General features: G+C 39.0%; 1 protein-coding gene and 1 long non-coding RNA gene across 10 annotated transcripts in view; one reads left to right on the top strand and one right to left on the bottom strand.

Annotated features, from left to right (window-relative positions):
• The window catches only part of LOC122559044 (uncharacterized), a 140,282-nt gene extending 133,584 nt beyond the window's left edge, over window positions 1–6,698 (bottom strand). The window contains exons 1-2 of the long non-coding RNA XR_015759407.1: window positions 6,595–6,698; window positions 1,125–1,209 (exon numbers count right to left, since the gene is read on the bottom strand). This is a non-coding gene — a long non-coding RNA (uncharacterized LOC122559044). The remainder of the gene's footprint in view (window positions 1–1,124; window positions 1,210–6,594) is intronic.
• The window catches only part of cfap20dc (CFAP20 domain containing), a 400,185-nt gene extending 377,289 nt beyond the window's left edge, over window positions 1–22,896 (top strand). For all 9 annotated transcript variants that reach the window (XM_087994376.1, XM_087994375.1, XM_087994372.1 and 6 more), the window contains 2 exons: window positions 12,639–12,748; window positions 19,698–22,896. In XM_087994376.1, coding sequence (XP_087850502.1) covers window positions 12,639–12,748; window positions 19,698–19,810 — 223 coding nt within the window. In that variant the 3' untranslated portion in view covers window positions 19,811–22,896. The remainder of the gene's footprint in view (window positions 1–12,638; window positions 12,749–19,697) is intronic.
• Window positions 22,897–24,213: the final 1,317 nt, after the last annotated feature.

Genomic DNA, 24,213 nt, shown 5'->3' with positions numbered 1-24,213 from the left:
CTCCAGTTTCAGAATTTTTTCAGAATTTCAGAAATTTAATGAACAAAGCATGGATAATTGTACATCAAAATTGGAGATTCACTCTTAATTAAATAAGAATTCACCATATGTTCTTAAAATAAACAGTAATATGGTGGATTTTTAAACATTTTTTATTATTACTGCAATCTTGTAAGATTCATTGGGAGTAATTTTGCAAAATTAGGCTCCTAGGATTTACTCACCATCTGGAGTCTTGCATTCTAAAGTTACTCCTAATTGTTTATACAAGTAATAAGGATTTTGTTTGCTTGTTTTAGCTATGTTGTGCATGAGAAAATTAACTTTCAGCTTATTGAATTCTACCATGAAGTTGTGCTTCTTTTCAGATAGCAGTAAGCTATAATAGAGGTACCAGAAAAAAGATAGTAGTGTACAATGCAGCTACAATGCAAACAAATGAATTAACTTAGCTTGATATCACAGGATTCTGTTGGAAATTAGTAGAAATATATGATTTTCCAGCAGATAACACAGACTGGCATTCCAAGTGAGAGACATGGCCTCATTTAATAAGAACGTAAAAAAACACATTTTTCATTGCAAGCCACTAAAAGAGGAATTAGAATAGATAGCCAAATGCTTAGCAAAAAGATATGTTTTAAGAATGTTTTTAAAGGAAGAGAGAGAAGCAAAGATGGAATTCCAGAGCTTAGGGCTTTGGCAGCTGAAAACAAAGCAACTTATAGTGAAGTATTTAAAGTTGGAACTGTATAAGAATGACAGACTTTGTGGAGATTAGATTAGATTAGATTACTTACAGTGTGGAAACAGGCCCTTCGGCCCAACAAGTCCACACCGCCCCGCGCAGCGCAACGCACCCATACCCCTGAGTTTACCCCTTACCTGACACTACGGGCAATTTAGCATGGCCAATTCACCTGACCTGCACATCTTTGGACTGTGGGAGGAAACCGGAGCACCGGGAGGAAACCCACGCAGACACGGGGAGAACGTGCAAACTCCACACAGTTAGTCACAGTTAGGAGCATAGTGGCTGTGAAGCTTATAGTGCTGGGGAGGCTGTGTAAATGGTAAGGAATGATGTCATGCAGGGATTTGAGTGTAAAGTTGAGGATTGTTACCTCATATGGTTAGTTGACTGCTTCATTGAGCCACTAATGCAGCACTCTGCCATGCCTTCCAGTACTTGCACCAGGATTTAATTACCTGACAGAGAGAAATTAAAATGACATCAGTTATTGCTACTTGTCAGCATCCATCCCATAGTGAATGTGATGAAAGGAACATGCAATAGATACATTAGATGGGAGGATTTGTTTCTGTTGAATTTATGTAAGTAAAAGATCACTTCTAGATGAAGGCTGGAGTGCAGTGAGTACTCTGCTGCCTTGTAAGCATTTGTGGTAAACATTGTAAGCAGTATAAGTCAATGAATAGAGGTTGTAATTGCAAATGCTGTATAATACATGCTTATTTAAATGAGTTTCTTGGAAAGTAATGATGTGTTTGTCTACTTGCAAAATTAAATTTGGTTTAAATTATATTTGGAAAACAAATAAACATTGCTGAAAATCTCTCCCCACAGGGTAGCATTTTGTTCCAAAAGTTAGAGGAAATGATTTTCTTTCTGCATTGTATGTGACAAAGTTGCAATCCTGTTTATAAACAAGTAGTGGAATCTTAGAAGGATTTGAACTAGATGAGCTGTGGTGAGAACTGTGACAGGTTTATGGGAGATGTCCACAAGAGCTTTCTTGCTTGTCAACAATCAAACTGCATATCTTGCCTCAGTAAAATGCCATTCTACCACTCACCACAAGCAATCTAAGTGCAAAGAATTCTTGACATAGATGTCAGAGTGGGTTTTTGGCAACATCAGCTTGCAACTGACTGCAAAGAGCCTTCATGTTCCTCATCATACACAACATCACAGGATTTGATCCACAAACATCAGTCACATGCACCCCTCACAGAGATTGGTATCCAGTAATTGCCAACCCCTCAATATCTTCATAGCGCTTCTAAAATCCATTGCACAATGTTTAGGAAGCACATATTTGCATTGTACTGGTAACTAGCATTGAAAGGCTGCTATAAGGGCACTTTGAGCATCTGGACAATCACCCAGCTCACAGATTGGACCAGGATGCATCTCAGCACTGCTTTCCCTCTGAGCACTCACTCACTCACTTACCGCCTCCCTGCATCATCCATGCCTTGCCATACCATTTAATGCAGTCAAACAACCAGGCCGCTTGATTCTACTATTTAAGAGAATTGTCTGATGTTTTCCTCTTCCTCAGACTTAATGTCTACCCCAAACAGGGCAACTTCAAAATGCCATTGCTCAAGAATTGCATTGTTCTGACAGATATCCAGAGAGTGGTGAGTTCTTTTGGGAATGGGCTGAGGTAAGATGGGACTAGAATCAGACAAGAGCAGGTTGATCATTAGCGAGGTGACTTTGACAAGAAGTGGCAAGAGATCTCACTAGGAATTGTAGCAAGAAATCCTCCGATATAAAGTCCTCCAAAACAAAACCCTCAATGAAACTCACATCTAACCAAAAAAAATTAAATTCAGCCCACTGAATTTCAGAACTACATAAATTACATAAAAAAGAAATCTCTCTACTCACAATGATGACCATTCACTTAATAGGTTTCCTTGCCCATGTTTGACCCAATGCCATGAGATTTCATGTTCAACATTGCCACAACAATTTCATCCTGACTGTTTACCACTGCATTGCCACTTGTGCTGGATTGTTCAGCTGATGCAACAGAGCTCATCCAAGGATAGTGATGGTTGCATCTGGGATGTTGTCTATGAGGTACATCCTTCACCACCCTGCCACTGATAAAATTCCACAATGTCAGGAAGGGAAGGTGATGGGTATTTCAACCCCATCCACCAAACCTTCATTTGGCATATTATGATCCTCCACCCTCCATCACCCCAATCAAAATTCAGCCCATTAGGAACTTAGATCTCTGGAGTGGGACTTGAAGGTAAGGATGTTCAACAGCATAATAGAATGCCTGCTTACTTTTTCCCTTCCACTGAATTTCTAAGCACTTATTGCAGGGAAAGGCAGTTAAGTGAAGAAATAGTTCCCTGTTGATCCACACTGTTTAACTGGTGGTTCAAGGTCAGGACATGCAAAGCTCGAGACCCAGTATAAAAAGTTCATTTGATCACTGTCTTAGATTCCACATATAGCCTGAAGGGTTGAGCTGTTTTATGGGCAGTTTTGCCAAGTTTATCTTTTGTGTATACAGCCAGGAAGACTTGCACTTTTATAGTACCTTTCATGACTCCAGGATGTCTCAAAGCTCTTTGCAGTCAGTGAAGTGCCTTTTCTATTATATGATGGGTTTAACTACCACAAGTTGCAGCTCTATGCTGCCAAAAAAAATTGAATCGTTTCCATAACATTGATAATAACAAGTTGTACCAGCTTATAACTATAAACTCAAGTTATAAAAACTAAGACTTGAATTTAATACTATGACCAGACATCCCAGGATGCTTTATAGCCAATTAAGTATTTTTGTTGTATAATTATTATTGTAATGTAGGAAAAATGGCAACCAATTTGTGTACAGCAGGCTCCTACAGACACTTTACAACCAGGTGAGGAGGGATCCAAATGATAAAGGAGTCTCTCTCTCTCTCTCATTTGACTGTAACAGTTTGCTTTTGCTTTCATAGTACATTGCCAATTCAAGGACTATTTAACTGTTTATGTGTTGCAGACGCCCTCACTATTTATCTTTTATTTTTCATATTTTTGATTTAGAACCCAGTTGTGGTTGAGAACAAAGCATTGAACTTTGAACAGGAGCTTGTTTTAAACAAATTGAGAGAACAAATGAAAAATATTTTTCTATTGGGAACTGGTCTGAAAAGATAATGCATGTTAATTACTGCTCTCAGGACACTGCAGACAATTTGGCACAGAAACGTTGCTGTGCACAGGGACTGGCAGCTGGTTGCATGTTGAATTAATCCACTGCTGGACATTGCTATAAAAGGTTAGATCAAATGGAATCCAGGGGAAGCTGGCAAATTAGATACACAATTGGCTTGATGGTAGAAACCAGAAAGTAATGGTGGAAGGATGCTTGTTGGACTGGACACTCATGACTAGTGGAGTGCCTCAGAGGTTGGTGCTGCGCCCATTGCTGTTTGTTATCAATATCAATGATTTGGATGAGAATGTACAAGATATGATTAGTAACTTTCAGATGACACTAAAACAAGCAGTATTGTGGATAGCGAGGAAGGTTATCAGAAATTGCAGCAGAACCCTGATCAGCTGGAAACCTGGGCTGAGAAACGGCAAATTGAGTCTAATATAGATAAGTGTGAGGTCTTGCATTTTGGAATGTTAAATAAAGGTAGGAGTTTCATGGTGAATGGTAGGGCCTTAAGGAGTGTAATGAAACAGAGGGATCTTGAAGTTCAGTTGCACAGTTCTTTGAAAGTGGAGTCATGGGTAGACAGGCCAGTGAAGAAGGCTTTTGACACACTGGCCTTCATCAGTCAGGGCATTGAGTATAGAAGTTGGGAAGTATTGTTGCAGTTATACAGGATGTTGGTGAGGCCGGAGTTGGAGTGTGTATTCAGTTTTGGTCACCCTGCTGTAGGAAGGATGTTATTAAACTGGAGAGTGCAGAAGAAATTTATCTGGATGTTGCCAGGACTCAAGGGTCTGAGTTATAGGGAGAGGTTGGACAAGCTAGGACTTTTTTCTTTAGAGCATAGAGACTGAGGAGAGATTTTACATAAGTGTATAAGCTCATGAGAGGCATTGATAGGGTGAATTGGGATTAATTAGGATTGGGAATCAAGAACTAGAGGGCATCAGTTTGAGATTAGAGGGGAAAGATTAATAGGGAAACTGAGGGGCAACTTTTTTCACACAGAGGGTGATACGCATATGCAATGAGCTGCCAGCAGAACTGGTTAAGATGGGTACATTAACAACATTTAAAAGGCATTTGGAGAAATGCGTGGATAGGAAAGGTTGAGTTGGATATGGGCCAAGTGAGGGAAATGGTGTTAGCATTTTGGTTGGCATGGACCAGTTTGGGACAAAGGGCCTGTCTCCATGCTGTAAGACTCTATGACTCTAAGGGAGGAGCAGTGCTGGCCAACTAGCCACAGAGAATATTGCAAAAAAAAACAAAAAATAAACTGACTCTGGGTTTTTGGAAGGCAGCAGTTTTGTTTTGGTTTCTATTCTCTCTTGTCATTCTCCAATTATCAACTTGTCGAAAGTTCTGAGAAAAGGAATCCAAATCTATAAGAAATAAGTAAAATCTCCAGAGGTCTGTAGAAGCTGGTTGTATTGAGTGGTGGCTTCAGAATTCAAGCAAGATATATAGTCTCATGAGCCTGTAACAAAACCCATCATCAATGGATTTCGTTACTTCATTGTGGAAACAGTTATTCAACTAGCAAATTACAATTCTTTTATTCTCTTTTTTCACTTTAACTGTGCCTGTCTGTCTGTGGGTATGTGTGAGTGAGAGTTTATGATCAAAGAAGATTGGGCTTAGATATTAATTAGATAGCCTTGTAATTTATCTGTGTTTTGTTAAAGCTTGATTCTTAATAATAAATCATTCATTTTTGTTTAAGTTATAAACTTAGTGTCCAAGATCTGTTATTTGTAAAGTCTGGTTAAGTAGTGATTGGAACCAGGTGGGTTTCATTGATTATAAGATACTTGATCAGGGTTGTTCAACTGGGCCAATGAGGAAGCCATGGCTGACTAATATATAGAGGGGTGAGCTGTTCAGAGAGAGGTGGGCACCAGAGGGAGTGGGATGTTTCATTTCCCCCTCCAACTCTATTCTGATTTAACCCCTCCCCTGATCACGCAGCATTGCCTTGTGATGAGAAGGGCATTGCTTGTCACTGGCCACTTGGATGTTTCCTTTCTTCCTGGTGGTGGAAATTGAATAAAGATTTGTACATCTGTTGTATTTCACTGTGTCTCACACCTGCACACACACAACATGGGTGCTGGGGAAAATATAAGCAGTACTGCAGTTAGGTGGCTAAAAAGAAGAGAAAAATATATAAACAGGAGACTCACACGTGAAAAAAAAAGGATTCAGAATCTTCTCATTTCAGGGACTGACTGAGCTGGCTGTCCACATACAGTGCTCATGTAAATAAAGGATGACTTGGTGAAGGGATACCGGCTCCTGTGCAGTCATTTCAGGTTATAAACAATTGAGCAACTTTGAAGGTCATTGAATGTTTTAAGTTCACTGTGTTGCAAATCCACTGATACTGAGGCTATTTTTGTCTGGCTTGCTATCTTTGTGTCAAAACAAATGCAATGATCACAAAAGCACAATAAGACTGATTTTCTTCAGTTTGACAAAGAATTAAGAATTTAACTTTATTTTACTCAAAGCAATCTCCGTAAATGCAAAAGTAAACATTGACTCTCTGTCTCTCACATACATTTTCAAAGTCTGTGCACACAGAAATATAGATTCCAGTGAAGGGAACGATTGTTTGGTCAAATTAGCGTGCATAAAAATAAGCGGGTAAAGAAAATAAGTGTACCGTTTGTCATTTGGTGACCTGGTAGATTTCAAGCTCAATTCAAATGGTCTCAGTGCTTCAAATTTAAAGATGTCTGTGACTGAGTTGATTGGTTCAGTGGAGTTAAATTCTTTCTTTAAAATATCTGTTTGTGACACATGAAAATAATAAGAAATATTAAGCAGGGCTCAAAGTTTGCCAGTGTGTGAAGAACCAAAGACAGCTGCTTTCCAGCTGCTTATACAATTCTACCAAGAAAGTATGCGCTTAAGTATACAAAGGTGTTATATTGTCAACACTCTCCAAATTTCATTAACTCAAACATGGCAATATATTCCAAATGTAAGTTGACTTCTTACTGATTAGGTGATTTCTGGTGAGTTATCTTCAACTAGGGTCCCATTATTTAAGCAATTAGCTTTCAAAGGTCTATCTCCAACTGTAGAATACCGCTGACTGATTAGCATAATCTTATTTTGATGTTTGATTGATTTTGTTAATTTCTCGTGAGAATCTTATGTTTGGAACAAGTAATGTTTGAATTTTGGATTCTGTTCTAAAATAAGACTTATTCTATCTTTTGGGATTTGTATAACCAACAACTTATACTTGGGATAACTCTCCTGTTTATTGTGTTATGGCTCAAGGTCAGTATGTAATTGTATCTTTAATAGACATGCTCATATCATCACTGTATCATAACATGTGACCTGAGGTCTCATACTCCATCTTACCCTGTGTTCACTTAAAGCATAATATGACATACTGCTCAATGCTGCTCTGTTGTAATCTGATTTTAATGTATAATTGTCCGCTGTAATTAATGCTATTATATTATTCAATATCACAATATCCACAGACAATCCAGAAAATAACATAAGCATTGGTAATGTTTCAGTTCTGAGGAAGGGTCATCAGAGCAGGAATATTAACTTTGATTTCTCTTCACAGATACTGCCAAACCTGCTAGGCTTTTCCAGCAACCTCTGTTTTTGTTTCTGATTTACAGTATCCACAGTTCTTTTGGATTTTAATAACATAAGCATTGCCGCATCAGGTAAAATACTCTGCTGGAGGCAAAATGATAATACTGCTAGTCCCTGATATAGTGCCATGGGATCTTTTATTGTCCACCTGAGAGTGCAGAAGGGGCCTTAGTTTAACTATCAACAGTGCTGTCTTTCCTCAGCACCATATGGAATGAAAGCCAAGATTTGTATGCCAAATTATTGGTGTGGGACATGTACCTTTTGACTCAGATGTGAGAATGCTATCAACTGACTCATAGCTGCAGTGTTTTATTTATAAAGTCATACACTTGGTCAATATAGGGTGGGTAAGTATGCTGAATGTACCATCATCTCATCATTTGCACACAATGCATTTCTCAAAGTGGTGGTCATTGCTTTGGAAGCTACTGTGCCAATCTTACCAAACAGAAAAAGTGCAGTGTAATTATTTAAATAATTTTCTTTGTGTCTATGAGATTCTTCCTACTGCTCTTTTAAGTTAATTGTGTATCAACTCGACATATCTGATCTCTTTTGGTTGAACAAGGATTGTAGCTCACAGAATGGGCATCATGTGGAATTGGTACCCTAATCATTTTAATGAACTTCACTTGAATAGATTGTAGCACAGGTAGATTGGCTATCTCTGCAACCTGTATGAATGGTTACAGACAGCTAAAGATAAAATCAGACCCAATTTAAGAATTGGTGTTATTACTATCTTTGGACTGAAAACAAAACATTTTTGGAAATGTATATTTAATGTGGTGAACATTAATCTTTCATGGGAATTTGCAGGTAGAAATTTGTCTTTTTTGTTACATTAGTATTTACTCAAGGGTTTGCTGGAAAAATAGTCTGAATTTACCTCATTTGACAAAGATTATTTTCTAAAGTGAAGCAATAATTGGGTGCATGATTCTTAATTTTGGTTTGTTAGCAGCATACCTGTTTGTGAATATATTATTAATTACTTGTTTTTGAAAACAGTATAATATTTAACAGACACACAATGTAGTACTTGTTTAAGTCCCAGCTGCACAGTATCAGTCAATGCACACATTACATCAGCCTTAGCAGTAACCCATAAACTATGAATGTAAAGGTCTGTGTTTGTGATGCTGCAAAATTAAGAAAATAGCCATATTGGCTTGAGACATATAGAAAATGGCAAAAGGTTATCACAATTTTGGTCTCAGGCTGGTAATTTATAGCCATTTCTTCCCTAATGCATTTGCTTTTACTAATTTCAATTCATTCACTCACAATTTTAAGTCTTGCATTTGGAAAATCCATCCAATCACCTGACAGCAATTCTGGTATAGGTATATTAATGGAATAAAATAAAGCACATTTTTTCACGTTTTGAAATGTGTTAAACATCACCAGTACGTTTTGTGATTTATTAATCATAATTTGTGAAAAAGGTCTGTCGTATGCTGAATGTGCCATCAACTCATTATATACTAAAATCTGACCTCCAGCCAAATTCCACCACAAATTATATTGATGCAGTTTTTATTCCTCATGCTTTTCCCAGAATGCAACAAAAAGTATCAGTGTACAGATACAATGTATAGGTTGAAATAAAATTATTTCATCAAGAATTTGATATATGCTTCTTGTGTCAGCCATTGTTAAATTGAATTCACCTTTACCTCAATTTGAGAAAGCTGTGATTTGAAGTCTCATGCAAAAATGTGAACACAAAAGTCTTGGCTCATGCTCTGATGCACTACAGAGGGAGCACAGCACTGTCAAAAGTGACGTCTTTCAGATGAGATGTTAACTTGAGATGTTCTCTGAGCTCTTTTAAAAGTTCCATGGGACTGTTTTGGAAACGAACAAGGGAGTTTTCCTTCATGTTCTGGCCAATATTTATCCCTTAATCTACACCAATTTTTTAAAAAAGAGATTCTTACATTATAAAAGTATTTCCTTGCAGTCATTCTGAGGTTGTGAAATTTTGCAAGTGCAAAACTATCTGAGCTGTCAGTTTCAAACAGTATGTTCTCAAAATCATTGATTACAATAAATTTTTGTTCAAAGCAACAAATAAAATTACAATATCTTGAATTATATAATATAAGTCTTTTGTTCAACTGCTTTGCAAAGTAACTTATATGGAGATTTCAAAATCACACCTTGCTCATCCTTTTACAGCCAAGGAAATGTTGAAGAATTGCTGAGAGATGGCAGTGTATGCTACTTACTCAGTTATAATTAATTGTATTTTTGTCATTTACAGTGTCAAAGTTTGTGTATTTTTGATTCATTTATCTTTTTCTTCCAATTGTGCCTCCTTTTTCTTGTTTATGCCATTAAATTGATTTCACAGATAAAAGATTAGAGATCAAGGCTGCTGTTGATTGATATTCTGAATCATAGCAAGCTGTCGGAATTTTAGCAAGCTGTCAATTTCTATCTGGTTTTCTGATTGATTTCACTTGCACTGTGTTATTTTCTAGCTCAAATGACCTTTATTTTGATCATTCCTATCTTTCTGAAGTTACTTGGTGCAATTTCTTTTTGGTTCTTCTTCTTCTTTATGCTTGTACAATGTGGGTAGGTGGACACACCTAATGTAAAAATTCTAGTCCATTTTCGGCCAAATGTTATTTCTCATACAAAGTTCGCACAGCAAAGCTCACTATACACTATACTGGAAAATGGACTATTCTTTTAATGCTGAAAAGAATAGAGCTGAAAATGTGTTGCTGGAAAAGCACAGCAGGTCAGGCAGCATCCAAGGAGCAGGAGAATCGACCTTTCGGGCATGAGCCCTTCTTCAGGAATGAGGAAAGTGTGTCCAGCAGGCTAAGATAAAAGGTAGGGAGGAGGGACTTGGGGGAGGGGTGTTGGAAATGCGATAGGTGGAAGGAAGTTAAGGTGAGGGTGGGGGCGGAGACGTCAGGAAGAGGATTGCAGGTTAGGAAGGTGGTGCTGAGTTTGAGGGTTGGGACTGAGACAAGGTGGGGGGAGGGGAAATGAGGAAACTGGAGAAATCTGAGTTCATCCCTTGTGGTTGGAGGGTTCCTAGGCGGAATATGAGGCGCTCCTCCTCCTCCAGCCGTGGTGTTGCTATGGTCTGGCGATGGAGGAGTCCAAGGACCTGCATGTCCTTGGTGGAGTGGGAGGGGGAGTTGAAGTGTTGAGCCACGGGGTGGTTGTGTTGGTTGGTGCAGATGTCCCAGAAATGTTCCGCAAGTAGGCGGCCTGTCTCCCCAATATAGAGGAGGCCACATCGGGTGCAGCGGATGCAGTAAATGATGTGTGTGGAGGTGCAGGTGAATTTGTGGCAGATATGGAAGGATCCCTTGGAGCCTTGAAGGGAAGTAAGGTGGGTAGGTGTGGGTGCAAGTTTTGCATTTCTTGCGGTTGCAGGGGAAGGTGCCGGGAGTGGAGGTTGGGTTGGTGGGAGGTGTGGACCTGACAAGGGAGTCACGGAGGGAGTGGTCTTTTCGGAACGCTGATAGGGGAGGGGAGGGAAATATATCCCTGGTGGTGGGGTCCGTTTGGAGATGGCGGAAATGACGACGGATGATATGATGTATATGGAGGTTGGTGGGGTGGTAAGTGAGGACTAGTGGGGTTCTGTCCTGGTGGCGATTGGAGGGGCGCTCCGTCCAGTCACTGTTCAAACCAAGCCCAGTGTGGTCTACAACAAAGCTAGGAATTACCACTAGTTACATATCTTCTCGGAAACTATGTCAAGCAAAATCTCCAGAGTACATATTTCAACAATCTCTTTTAAAGAAACCACTCTAGGTACTTCCACAAAATCTGAAATAAATCAATTTCTCCATAATCCTTTAAACCTTAAGTCTTCTAAAAATAATAAAATATTAAGTGTCTTTGTAACAATGTTGAGTGGCAATCTCTTATGCATTGATTACCATGGTCATTCGTTCAGAACAATCACATCAGGAACCAAAACCAAAACAGCATACCCTGAAGTCAACTTTGAAATATAAAGTAGTTGGATGTGAAGTCTATGATGTGTTTTAATGCGATGTGGCTCAGTTTGAATGTTGTGACCCACTTTGGGCAGTAAAAGTAAAAAGTAGTGAGTGGTTTTACTGCCTTTGACAAATGATGCATATCTTGTGAGTGAATGTGCTGCGCTATTTAATATATATGACTGAATATGTATGCTATGTGTAACAAAAATCTAAAATTAATTCATTTTTAATTTAAAAGTACTGCTCTTCAACTTTATATGAATAACAATTAAATTTTAGATTAAAAAATTGGATGCTCTTATTCTGTTTCTTTTTCTCTAATAAGACTAGGTATTCAAAATGTGATGTTTTCTTCTTTGGTTTCATGCTACTACTAATCAGTATGACAAGCAAATATGTTCCTCTGAGCTAAGCTACCAAAATTAAGCAAACTGAGTCTCCTACATCATCCTCAGGTCTGCCAGAGGTATTAAATTTATAGTTACCCATCTCGAGGTACTTAAACTGCTTATCAAATTATTGTGAAGTCATTTAGCAGAAAAACTACTTTTGTGTTTGAGATGATGCTCCTTGTTTTATTTGCTGATTAATTATAATTACATTGTGATTTGCTTTTTATCGCATGTTATTATGATGTAAGCTATTATAATGTAATGGTCATCCATTGTTTTAGTATTTTTTAAAGTGAGATTTTGTGGACCTTCATCACAACATGCATCTCCCAGCTAACCTAGCTAACAACTAAGTTAATCCAGTGAATTTAGTGATCTGACAATGGACATACCAATCATCAGAATTCATGACACATTAGCAAAGAGACTAATTTCTATTTGCAGTGTGATTTGTCATTCTTAATGTGTATAAAGATCATGGCATTCATCAGTAACATAGTTATACCATAGATATAATGCTAATTATAATAGTAACATAATTACTACTGTTAGGTTTCAGTACCCAGGTGAACATTTCTGTTTAATACCAATTTCAGTAATGTTTTTGTAATGATATCAATTAAATTTTTCTAACGTAGTATTTTTTGAATTAGTATTTTTTTTCTGTATTTTACTAAATAGTTATTTTCTTATGTTTACAGAGACTGGGGTAATATTTACAGTCCCCCCATCATTCTGCCCAGTGAACAACTGAAAGATCTGAAAACTGCCCTTTCACCCAGACAACCTGCAGTTCATCAGGATATCGGAAGTATGAGAATTTCATGCATTTGAGCCTGACAGTTTAGCAGAACAGATGGATCAATATACAATATTAAAGAGGAAAAGTTTCAACATCATGTTTTAGTAATATAAAATATAGATTTCATTTGGCAGATCTAAAGAGGGCAAGGAAATTGGGAGCTGGGATTTCAAGCAAGTAGATCTTTGAAGGCTGGAACATGTATTGAAATAGTTATTTGTAAAACTTGGAGGATCTAGAGCTTCATAAAAGGAGGCATTGAATGCAAAAGCAAGCAAGTTGTGTTGAACCTTTCTGGTTAGGCCACAACTCACTCTATCTAGCTGGATTTTGCGCCTACAAGGGTGGTGGAAGTGGAGAATGTGAATGATTTCAAAAGGAATTTGGTGGGTACATGAAGGAAAATAACTTGCAGAGCAGTGGAGGAGTAGAACTAAATTATTGTTTTATAGGGGACAGGCACCAAGTCAATAGACCAAATTATCTCATCCTGTGCTTTTATTACCCTATGTTCATTAATGGAACAGACTATATTATGAGGCAAGATATCTAAAATGAATTATTATAGATGGCTCCTCTTAGTGCATTACAAACAGGTGTCTTTATTCAAAGCTCTGTTTGGAATTTTTAAATTATAACTATAACATTAGATATTCAAATATTCTGAGGTGTTTCATCATAAAATGTGTGAATTTCTTTTAAGTTCAAGGCATTTGTTAAAAAGAGATTCAAGAATAGTGTCTTGTTATATTTGAAATTCTGACAGCCACTGCACATCAAATGCAAATACTTCTTTAATTGAGAACAAATGTTTGTTATTTATCCAGTGTAACTTTCATTGAATCATTTAATACTGGAATCATATTTATGTCCAGCAACAAAATATGAGGATGAGAGAATTTGAATATATGATTTAATCTCTATGATAGGACAATAAAGATTATCTCAGAGGACAACAGGACCTTAATCAAATGGGCCAATGGGCCAAGGAGAGACAGATGGAGTTTAATTTAGATAAGTGTGAGGTGTTACATTTTGCTAAGGCAAACAAGGGCTATATAACTCTATATACAAAATGTTTTCAGTACTGCTGACTAGTTTGCTTCTGTATACAGTAAATGGTAGACTGTAGACTGTATACAGTAAATGGGAGTGTTGCCAAACAAAGAGACTTAGGGACGCAGGTGAATAGTTCCTTGAAAGTAGAGTTGCAGGTAGACAGGGTGGTGAAGAAAGCTTTTGGTATTCTTACCTTCATTGAGTATATGGGTTGGGATGTCATGTTACAGCTGTATATGACATTGGCGAGGCCACACTTAGATTACTGCATACAGTTCTGGTTGCTGTTCTATGTGAAAGATGTGGTTCATCTTGAGAGGGGGCAGAAAAGACTTAGAATCCCTACACTGTGGAAGCAGGTCATTCGCCTATTCCACCCCTCTGAAGAGCATCCTACTCAGAACCACACCTGTACCCTATCCCTATAACCCTCCATTTCCCTTGGACACTGTAGCATTGCCAATCCAGCTAACCCCTACATCTTGGACTGTGGGAGGAAACTGAAGCACCCAGAGGAAACTCATGCAGACACTGGGAGAATAGGTACTCACCCAAAGCTGGAATCAAACCCAGGTCCCTAGCACTGTGAGCTAGCAGTGCAAACCACCAAGCCACCATGCCTCCATTTACAAGGATATTGCCAGGACTGATGGGTTTGAGTTATGGGGGAGACCGAATAGGCTGTGGAGTTTTTTTCCTGAAGCAGTGGAAGCTGAGGGGTAACCTTAGAGGTTTGTGAAGTCACGAGGGGCATGGATAGGGTGAATAACCAGGGTCTTTTCTCTAGAGTAGAAGTAGGACTCCAAAACTAGAGGGCATAGGTTTTAAGTGAGAGGGGAAAGATTTAAAAGACCTGAGTGGTAACTGTTTCTTGCAGAAGGTGGTGCGTGCATGGAATGAACAGCTAGAGGAAGTAGTACAATCACACATTTAAAAGGCATCTCAATGGGTATATGAATAAGAAGGGTTTAGAGGGGTATGGGCCAAATGCTGGCAATAAACCAATGCCAGATTGAATGTCTGTTCAGTGTGGATGAGTTGAACTGAAGGGCCTGTTTGTGTGCTATATAACTGTATAATTCTATACGCAAAATATTTCTCAATACTGCCGACTAGTTTGCTTCTGTAAATGCTGAGTGGATTTTTTTTTGTTTTGTAGCAAAACGCACAAACAGGAAAAATAGTAAGCATGAAAATTTGACTATATAATTGAGTTTCCATTGAGGATGTTTCAGCTGACTTTGGGAGGACTACCTCAAACAGCTCTGTGCCTAAATGGACCATCTTGACATTGCAGTTTACCTGTGTAAATTGGTGCAGTCTGTGCCTGGTAGATAGTGTACAAACAATGTCATCTGTGGAAATTTTAGCTTGAGTGGCAGTAGCTCTCATCTTGAAAAAGGAAAGCAGATTGCATCCCTGTAGTGTCAGGACCATTCACTAGATCCATACAGGTACTAAAACAAACAAGATACTTGACTTTATCCCAGTATGAATATGTCAGTTGGTCCTGCCTTTCAAAGTAAAATTCACCAATGAAATGTAGTTGCAGTATGTCCACAGGATATATTGTAGCACTTTATTAAGATTACTTTAATAGCACTTTTCTGTCTTGCAATGTCTACCACTGAAAAAGAAGAAAGCCGCAAAGCTATGGAACACTATCTGCACCAAATTCCACTCTGAATCTCACGTCATGTTAACTTGAATATATACTGCTCTTGTTTCATTGTTAGTGGATCAATGTCATGGAACATTGTATGAACACAGGAGCAGAGAAAAGCCATTTGTTCACTGAAACTGATCTGTAGTTTAATAAAATCATTGTAGTGTGTCCTAATCTTACTTAACTTAATTGGTCCTACATCCTTCAATGTCTTTGGTTAACCACTATCTGGTAATCTCAGTTTTGAGATTAGTAATTTTGATAAAGACACAGAAATGTGTTTCAGGACTATGAAGTACCCCAGGGTTCGGACCACATTCCTAATTAGCTGATTTTATCTCAATGACTATGTCATTTCAGTCCCTCCATTTTTGTCACTGCCTTGTGACATAGTTTCAATCATTTCTCTTCGCATAATCTTTATTTTAAATTCCTTTTCTACTGTAAGGAGTGCTTTACGAACACAAGGTACAATTCTGTGAACTCTGGATCAGTGGTGCTGGAAGAGCACAGCAATTCAGGCAGCATCCGAGGACAGGCAAAATCGACGTTTCGGGCAAAAGCCCTTCATCAGGAATAAAGGCAGAGAACCTGAAGCATGGAGAGATAAGCTAGAGGAGGGTGGGGGTGGGGAGAGAGTAGCATAGAGTACAATAGGTCAGTGGGGAAGGAGATGAAGGTGATAGGTCAGGGAAGAGAGGGTGGAGTGGATAGGTGGAAAAGGAGCTGGGCAGGTCGGACAAGTCCGGACAAGTCGAGTTGCTGGAGGTTAGAAACTAGGATGAGGTGGGGGAAGGGGAAATGAGGAAACTGTTAAAATCCACATTGATGCCCTGGGGTTGAAGTGTTCCGAGGCGGAAGATGAGGCGTTCTTCCTCCAGGCGTCTGGTGGTGAGGGAGCGGCGGTGGAGGAGGCCCAGCACCTCCATATCCTCGGCAGAGTGGGAGGGGGAGTTGAAATGTTGAGCCACTGGGCGATTTGGTTGATTGATGCGGGTGTCTCTGAGATGTTCCCTAAAGCGCTCTGCTAGGAGGCGCCCAGTCTCCCCAATGTAGAGGAGACCGCATCGGGAGCAACGGATACAATAGATGATATTAGTGGATATGCAGGAAAAACTTTGATGGATGTGGAAGGCTCCTTTAGGGCCTTGGATGGAGGTGAGGGAGGAGGTGTGGGCACAGGTTTTACAGTTCCTGCGGTGGCAGGGGAAAGTGCCAGGATGGGAGGGTGGGTCGTAGGGGGGCGTGGACCTGACCAGGTAGTCACGGAGGGAACGGTCTTTGCGGAAGGCGGAGAGGGGTGGGGAGGGAAATATATCCCTGGTGGTGGGGTCTGTTTGGAGGTGGCGGAAATGTCGGCGGATGATTTGATTTATGCGAAGGTTGGTAGGGTGGAAGGTGAGCACCAGGGGCGTTCTGTCCTTGTTGCGGTTGGAGGGGTTGGGTCTGAGGGCGGAGGTGCGGGATGTGGATGAGATGCGTTGGAGGGCATCTTTAACCACTTGGGAAGGGAAATTGCGGTCTCTAAAGAAGGAGGCCATCTGGTGTGTTCTATGGTGGAACCGCTCCTCCTGGGAGCAGATACGGCGGAGGCGGAGGAATTGGGAATACGGGATGGCGTTTTTGCAAGAGGTAGGGTGGGAAGAGGTGTAATCCAGGTAGCTGTGGGAGTCGGTGGGTTTGTAGAAAATGTCAGTGTCAAGTCGGTCGTCACTGATGGAGATGGAGAGGTCCAGGAAGGGGAGGGAGGTGTCAGAGATGGTCCAGGTAAATTTAAGGTCAGGGTGGAATGTGTTGGTGAAGTTGATGAATTGCTCAACCTCCTCGCGGGAGCACGAGGTGGCGCCAATGCAGTCATCAATGTAGCGGAGGAAGAGGTGGGGAGTGTGAACCACTGCTAGTTATTAAATCAATCCTTCAATTTGATAACAACAGAGTCTCTGTGTCTACACAAACTGCAAACTCAAGTATGACAAAAACTAACATTTATATAGCACCCCTCGTGACCACCAGACAGCCCAAAGTGCCTTTTTTCGAAATGTAGTCACTGTTGTAACACCAGAACCCCAGTAGTCTGAGTTGCTTCCAGCAGTTTCACCAACACTGAGTTTGGATTGATTGACCTGTGGTTTCCTGGTTTATCTCTTGCTTTTTTCTTGAATAACACCACATTAACTGTCCTCCAGTTCTTTGGCACCTCTTCTGTGAGCAAAGAGTTATTGTAAATTATTGGCAATATATCTGCTACTCCTTGTCTTTCCTCACTCAGCAACCTCGGAAACATTTTCATCTGGCCCTGGAGGTTTATCTACTTATACGCCTGCCTGATCATGTAGAACGTCCTCCTTATAACATATATACTTATGTCTTTAATTATATCACAGTCCTTCCCCCTTCAATGCTTAAACCATAATTTTTGATTCTGCTGATGAAGTTAGAACAACTTGTATTCTGACCTTTGATTCTTTGTTTCTTTGCCTTTTTTAGTTGGATTGGTCTTCATATTGTTTCTTTCTTTTTCTTTCTGATGTGTTTCATATAACAAGTCATTCCTTGTTTTGACACAATCTTTGTTTCTTCACTGTATCTCTTTTTGGCCATTGGCACCACTGAATCTTTTATTTCTGAGGCCAATAAAAGGTCACAATGATTCATTTATCTTGCATAATTATTCCCATTGCATTACACCTTTAATGAAAAAGAGAGAGAACTTTTCGCAAAGTTCAGGACACGTAGCTGAATTCTGACAACACAAAGTTTACTCAAGCAAATTGAATACAAGTGAGGCTGGAACAGAGAAGAGTATTTACAAATTTGGGGGTGTAGTGGACAGCCCAGAAGATTATCTCAAAATATAACGGGACCTTGATCAGATGGGTCAAGGAGTGGCAGATGGAGTTTAATTTGGATAAATATGAGGTGCTGCATTTGGAAAGATAAATCAGGGAAGGACTTATACGTTTAATGATTTGGTCCTGGGGAGTATTGCTGAACAATGAGATCTTGGAGTACAGGATCATTGTTCCTTGAAATTGGAGTTGCAGGTAGATAGGATAGTGAAGAAGGTGTTTGGTATGCTTTCCTTTATTGGTCAGTGCATTGAGTATATGAGTTGAGAGGTTACGTTGCAGCTGTACAGGACATTGGTTAGGCCACTTTTGGAATACTGTATTCAGTTCTCATCCTGCTATAGGAAGAATGTTATGAAACTTGGAAAGGTTCAGAAAAGATGTACAAGATTGATGCCAGGGTTGAAGGTTTTGAGCTACAAGGAGAGGTTGAATAGGCTGGGGCTATTTTCCCTGGAGCGTCAAAGGCTGCGGGGTGAGCTTATGGAGATTTATAAAATCATGAGGGCCTTGATAGCATGTATACCGAGGTTGTTTTCCCAGGATAGCAGAGTTCAAAACTAGAGGGCATAGGTTGAAGGTGAGAATGGAAAGATTTAAGAAGGAACTTGAGGGCCAACTTTTTCAGGCAGAGAGTGGTGCACGTATGGAATGAGCTACCAGAGTACGTGGTGGAGGCTAATACAATTACAACATTTAAAAGGCTTCTGATTGGGTATATGAATAGGAAGGGTTTAGAGGGATATGGGCCAAATGCAGGCAAATGGGACTAGATTAATTTAGGATACCTGGTCTGCTTGGACAAGTTGGACTGAAGGGTCTGTTTCCATGCTGTGACTCTATGACCATTTGGACATAGCACCTCTCAGAAACAGCAGTATGATCATGACCAGCTAATCAGTTGTAATGATGCTAATTGAAGGGTGAATGTTATAAATGATCAGCAATGATCTCCCCTATTATTTGAAATGATGGTTTGGGTTCTGTGAAATTCAGTCGAGAGAGCAGATAGGGTCTTAGCATAACACCTCAGTTGAAAGATGATTTCAAATTGGAATGTCAGCAAGATTTCTGAGCCTGTCACGCAGAGAAGAAAATACTGAAGGTTGAATCTTAAAATATTGGAAAAGAAAAAGTACCTACAAAATGCATTTAGTTTTGATTAATTGATAGCATCAGAGGTGCTTGATGCAAATTTGAACAATCTTGTTCCTTTTTATACTCGTGAGCAAATCTGCTATGACTATTTTATTCAAAAATCTTGGTGTCTTGGCCAAAAATGAAAAAAAGAACCACAAAATGCAGACAAACATTTTGAGAGAAAATGTATTGTTTTCACATGTGCCTCATAATCCTTATATTTGTTTTGTCTTATATTTGACAGATCATACTGCAAATAATGCTGAAGATCAAGATGAAGTACTGGATCTGTTGTATGATCCTTGTTTGAATTGTTACTTTGATCCAAAAACAGGGAAGTACTATGAACTAGCATGAGTCAAAGATTGAGACTTTTGAAGCAACACTGTTGAATAGCTGCAACTTGGATTTTACAAGGGCTTCAACAGCATTTCATTTCAAAGACACCCCTGGCATTCATAAAGTCAGATAAAAATACTTCAATCCAAAAGAAGAGTGAATGATGTGGAAATGAATGTAACCATCTTCTGAGGTCTGCCGTAACATTTCAGCACACGTTATTTTTAATTATCAAGCATTGTAATGGGACAGATTCCAATGTTCTATACATGTTTCTTCTTCTTAATGTGTTCTCGAATGCTTGTTGGTATTTTTGCATGCATTTGCTGTCTAATTTGAACAATGTTTTATTTTGAAACGAGGAAATATATTAACAATTAACAGGTTATTGCATTGTAACTAAATTTGTATAATTTAAAAATGAATTTCATTGATATCATTGCTGCAGAGAGAAAAAACTTTGAATCTTGGGCAATTTTCAGAGGCTGGTGAAACTGATGTGGCTGGGTTTGTAATTCCATGCCGGTTTACTGACCACCATCATGCACTGAAGCCACTGACAGGAAGCCTGGATCAGTGAGGCATTTGTTAGGTTAATTAAGAATCAAATGATCAGATGCCAATTTCCTGTCAGCCTTCAGCCCAATGCAGCATTAGGAACATAACAGATGCCTGAATGAGGCTACCTAGCAGCAGACCATGGGACCTACACTGCAGGATTACCGCAGATGTCCTCTTCTACAACAGTTGTCTAGTAGCTATGGCCTTTTTTTTTATTTTTAAGTATTTTGGAAGTGCTCAGCCCCCTCCCTTAACTGCACTGGCCAATCCAGCCAAAACCACTGTTGGTTGACTGGCCCTTCACAGTGTAACGTGAGGACACTTACTGGATCCTGATGTCAGGGTCAGGACCCTGACTTTAAGTTGACAAAAATATAAATTGAGCAAGTAATTTTCCTTAAGGTGCCAAAGTATAAAATTAATTGGTTTCATTAATCAGTAATGCATATAAAAAGGGAAATATGTGCGCACTTACCTGGAGTACTGCCCAAATTCTTGTTGTGCTAAGTAGGCAAATATATTCTAAGATTAATTCTAAACAGATTTTCATCTCTTGTTAAGCAACCCTACTGGAAAGCTTCCAAATGTAAATAGTAGCAATTGCAAAACTAGCATCATGCTGGAAATCACTGCAAAATGGTCATCAACAAGTGACTGCACATTCAGTGATTTTGCCTGAGGTCCACTCAAAATGCACTTTCATTGGCTGAAAGCCAACACATTGCAATCACCAATTGGGCTCCTATTGCAGCTCACAAGGGTTGGGGCCTGAAGCAATTTGACTGACACCAATGCTAAACTAATCTGCCTGTAAAGTGTGCTGAGCTGGAGAGATTAAGCCTCTCAAAAGCTTCTCCTATGAATCAAATTTATTGAAAAAATAGCTTCCCTAATATGAGGATGGTGCCAGGAGTGACTTTAACTGGTTAACTGCTGAAGACCCTGATTATGTGGATAAAGGAGATAAGTTCCTAAAATAAGCAAAATAACATTAACTTGCTTAATTAACATGCCAAATCCATGACTTTGATGAATACACTTGAGAGTTAACAGCCTCAAGTCAGGTACAACAATGTTTTCTGCAGGATAAGCCTCCTGACACACTAATCAACATTGTGCCTGAGTGAAGGAAGAAAATCACAACACACCAATACTATATTTGCACATCTTATAACAGCAAATCCTGTGGATTTAAATAAGACTGACGATTTTAATGTAGATTTATGCAGAATTATGAGTTGTTTTCTACTGTTAACAGTGACAAACAACACTGATTCAGAACCGTCTAAAATCACATCAGTAAGGAATTTTACAGCTGAGACTGAAGGTAGTTCCCACAAACATAAAAGCAAAATTCACCAGAAGCTGCAAATCTGAAATTAAAACAGTAAATGCTGGAATTATTAAACAGGCTTGGAAGCATCTGTGGAAACAGAGTAAACATTTCCAGTTAAAGATGTTTTTCCTCCTGTGTTAGTTGGCCGATATTAGATTCCAATTTAAGCAACACGTTGCATTTTAAATTCTTACCTTATTTTCACTTTATCAGTCCCCTGCCCTTGCCTTTCTCAATCTCTAATTTCCTCCAGCCCCTCCGTGCTCTGAAATATCTGTACTCTAATTCTGGAATCTTGAGAACCCTGATCTTATTTTGTCTATTATTGGTGGCCGTGCCTTCAGCTGCCAAAATCTAAAGCTCTGGAATTCCCACCTAAAGCCTTGCTGTCTCTCTTTGTTCCTTAAAGATCTACAGTAAAAACAAATTGGTCAACTATCCTAATATCTTTTTACATGACTGGATGTAAAAAATTGTTTTACAGTACACTTGCAAAACAGTTTGAGGTATTTTATGTTAAAGGCATAATTTGATTTAGCTGGAAACTCGTTACTAATTTACATTTTAGTGCAGTTCCATATTTGCCATTCATCACCTTGGGCTCAAAATCTTTGAAGGTGTTTTGTGGCCAACACTGATCCTGTTAATACTTTGGGAGATAAATTGAACCTCAGCATGCCCACTGTTAATGTGAAAAAGAATTGATGGGACTAGCAAGTGCACTTCCTTTCATATTGGAGAGCAACCTGACTGCAAAAAACAACTCCCCATTTGTTAATTGAACCTCTCACATTTTCTTATATTAGCAAAATATAAAATCAAAAATGAATTTAATTTTTGTCTACCTACTCATTAAGAAATATGATTTGCTATTGAAATTATGAGATCCGTAAATTAGATTGTTAAAATTTTAAACCACTGGATTCCTTTTCTCAGCAATTTGGATGTGGAAGACCACTGATTGGAACAATGTATCTGGGAATAGAGGTGAATGACTTAGGGTTGCTTTCGTCTATGTACTTGTGATTATTTCTGAATAACTAATTTGTGCCTTTCATCGAAGAGCCATGATCTGAAAATAGGTCATTGATCAAAATTCTCTGCTCCAGCTGGCATTTAACTTGGCAAGGCAACAGAATAAGGAAAAAAAATGTAAGGCTGTTCTTACATCATGTCAAAAATACAATAAAAATACAAATATATATAATGAGCGTTGCTTATAGTTTTTATTTTTATTTATCTCCTGGCCCCTTTGTTGGTGATCAAACATTGTTGCCTGAATGGCATCCTGAGAGGTATAAGTTTAAGCCACTGCCATTCAGGCATCAGACCTAGCAGGTATGTAGGAGTGTACAGAGTGACTTACCCATGAGGAAGAGTAATATTTCCTTTCAATCCCTCTTATCGATATGCGTACATGCTGTGCTGCACCACTGCCCAAAGAACTAGACCTTTCATAATGTCCTTTTTCCTCTCTTTAATAAACAGGCAGGAGGCTGGAAGAACACAGCAAGCCAGGCAGCATCAGGAGGTGGAGAAGTTGACATTTCGGATGTAACTCTACTTCAGGACCGGGAGTGGGTGTGGGGGGAACTGCAGATAAAGGGGATGGTGGGGGCAAGGTGGTGAAATGGGGATAGGTAAAGACAGGTAGAAGGTACAACCTGGTTGGTCAATGGGAGGAATGAATCCCTTCTTTTGAATTAGTTCTATTATTCAACGTGTTAACATCTCTGGCTTCATCAGTATATTATTTTGTTGTGACTTTGTTGACTTCTGCATTTGTATTCCTCTCTTAATATAAAGATTGCCTTCCGAAGGCTAAAAAGCCCTTCTATAAATGAATCCCATTTCTTGGGTTAAGTGGTCTATATGGAGAATGTAGAGCAACCAAATAAGTTTCATCCCTGCAATGCTCCACATACTTCAAGCTGTTGGATGAAAACCAAGTATTATGGTTGACATCAACAGTGGGTTAACATCAGTGCTATAATAAAGCGGAGCTGCATTAGAACTAATATGTTGTGCCGTTTGCTGCAAGAAATCTGAAAAAAAATTTCTGCTCAAAATTCTCCCAATGTGGGTTTAGTTATTTTGATTTATGATTTGAAATTTGAAGTTTTACTGTTGTTTTTGATTTCGTAGTTTCTGGGGAAAGGTATAAACTAATAATGATTATATTCAGAGAAGTATTTTTCCATAGTTGTTAAAATATATTCAAGTTCTCTCCGAGATAAGGAAAGAGTGTTTAACACTTAGTGTTGTCACAAAATAATAACCTTTTTATATCAGTGATAGCTCAATGTATTGTATTATTTCTGCCAGTTTGGATGGTATAAGTTTGTCATGTTTTCATCTCAATGTATATAATTTTTTATTTGGTAAGCTAGCACAAAACAGGAAAAGCAAAACTGATCAGTGCCCGAATTGTTAATTAGTAATGACATTGAAAATCCAGAAATTGTCATCAGTAGTGTGGCATAGTGGCATAGCGGTTAGCACTGCTGTCTCATAGTGCTAGAGA

The sequence above is a fragment of the Chiloscyllium plagiosum genome, unplaced genomic scaffold (assembly GCF_037043375.1).
Source record: "Chiloscyllium plagiosum isolate Xiang-an unplaced genomic scaffold, Cpla_swu_hap1 HiC_scaffold_14, whole genome shotgun sequence".
NCBI lineage: Eukaryota > Metazoa > Chordata > Chondrichthyes > Orectolobiformes > Hemiscylliidae > Chiloscyllium > Chiloscyllium plagiosum.
Note: the sequence above shows the minus strand (reverse complement) of the source record. Positions and strands in the feature narration are given on the sequence as shown.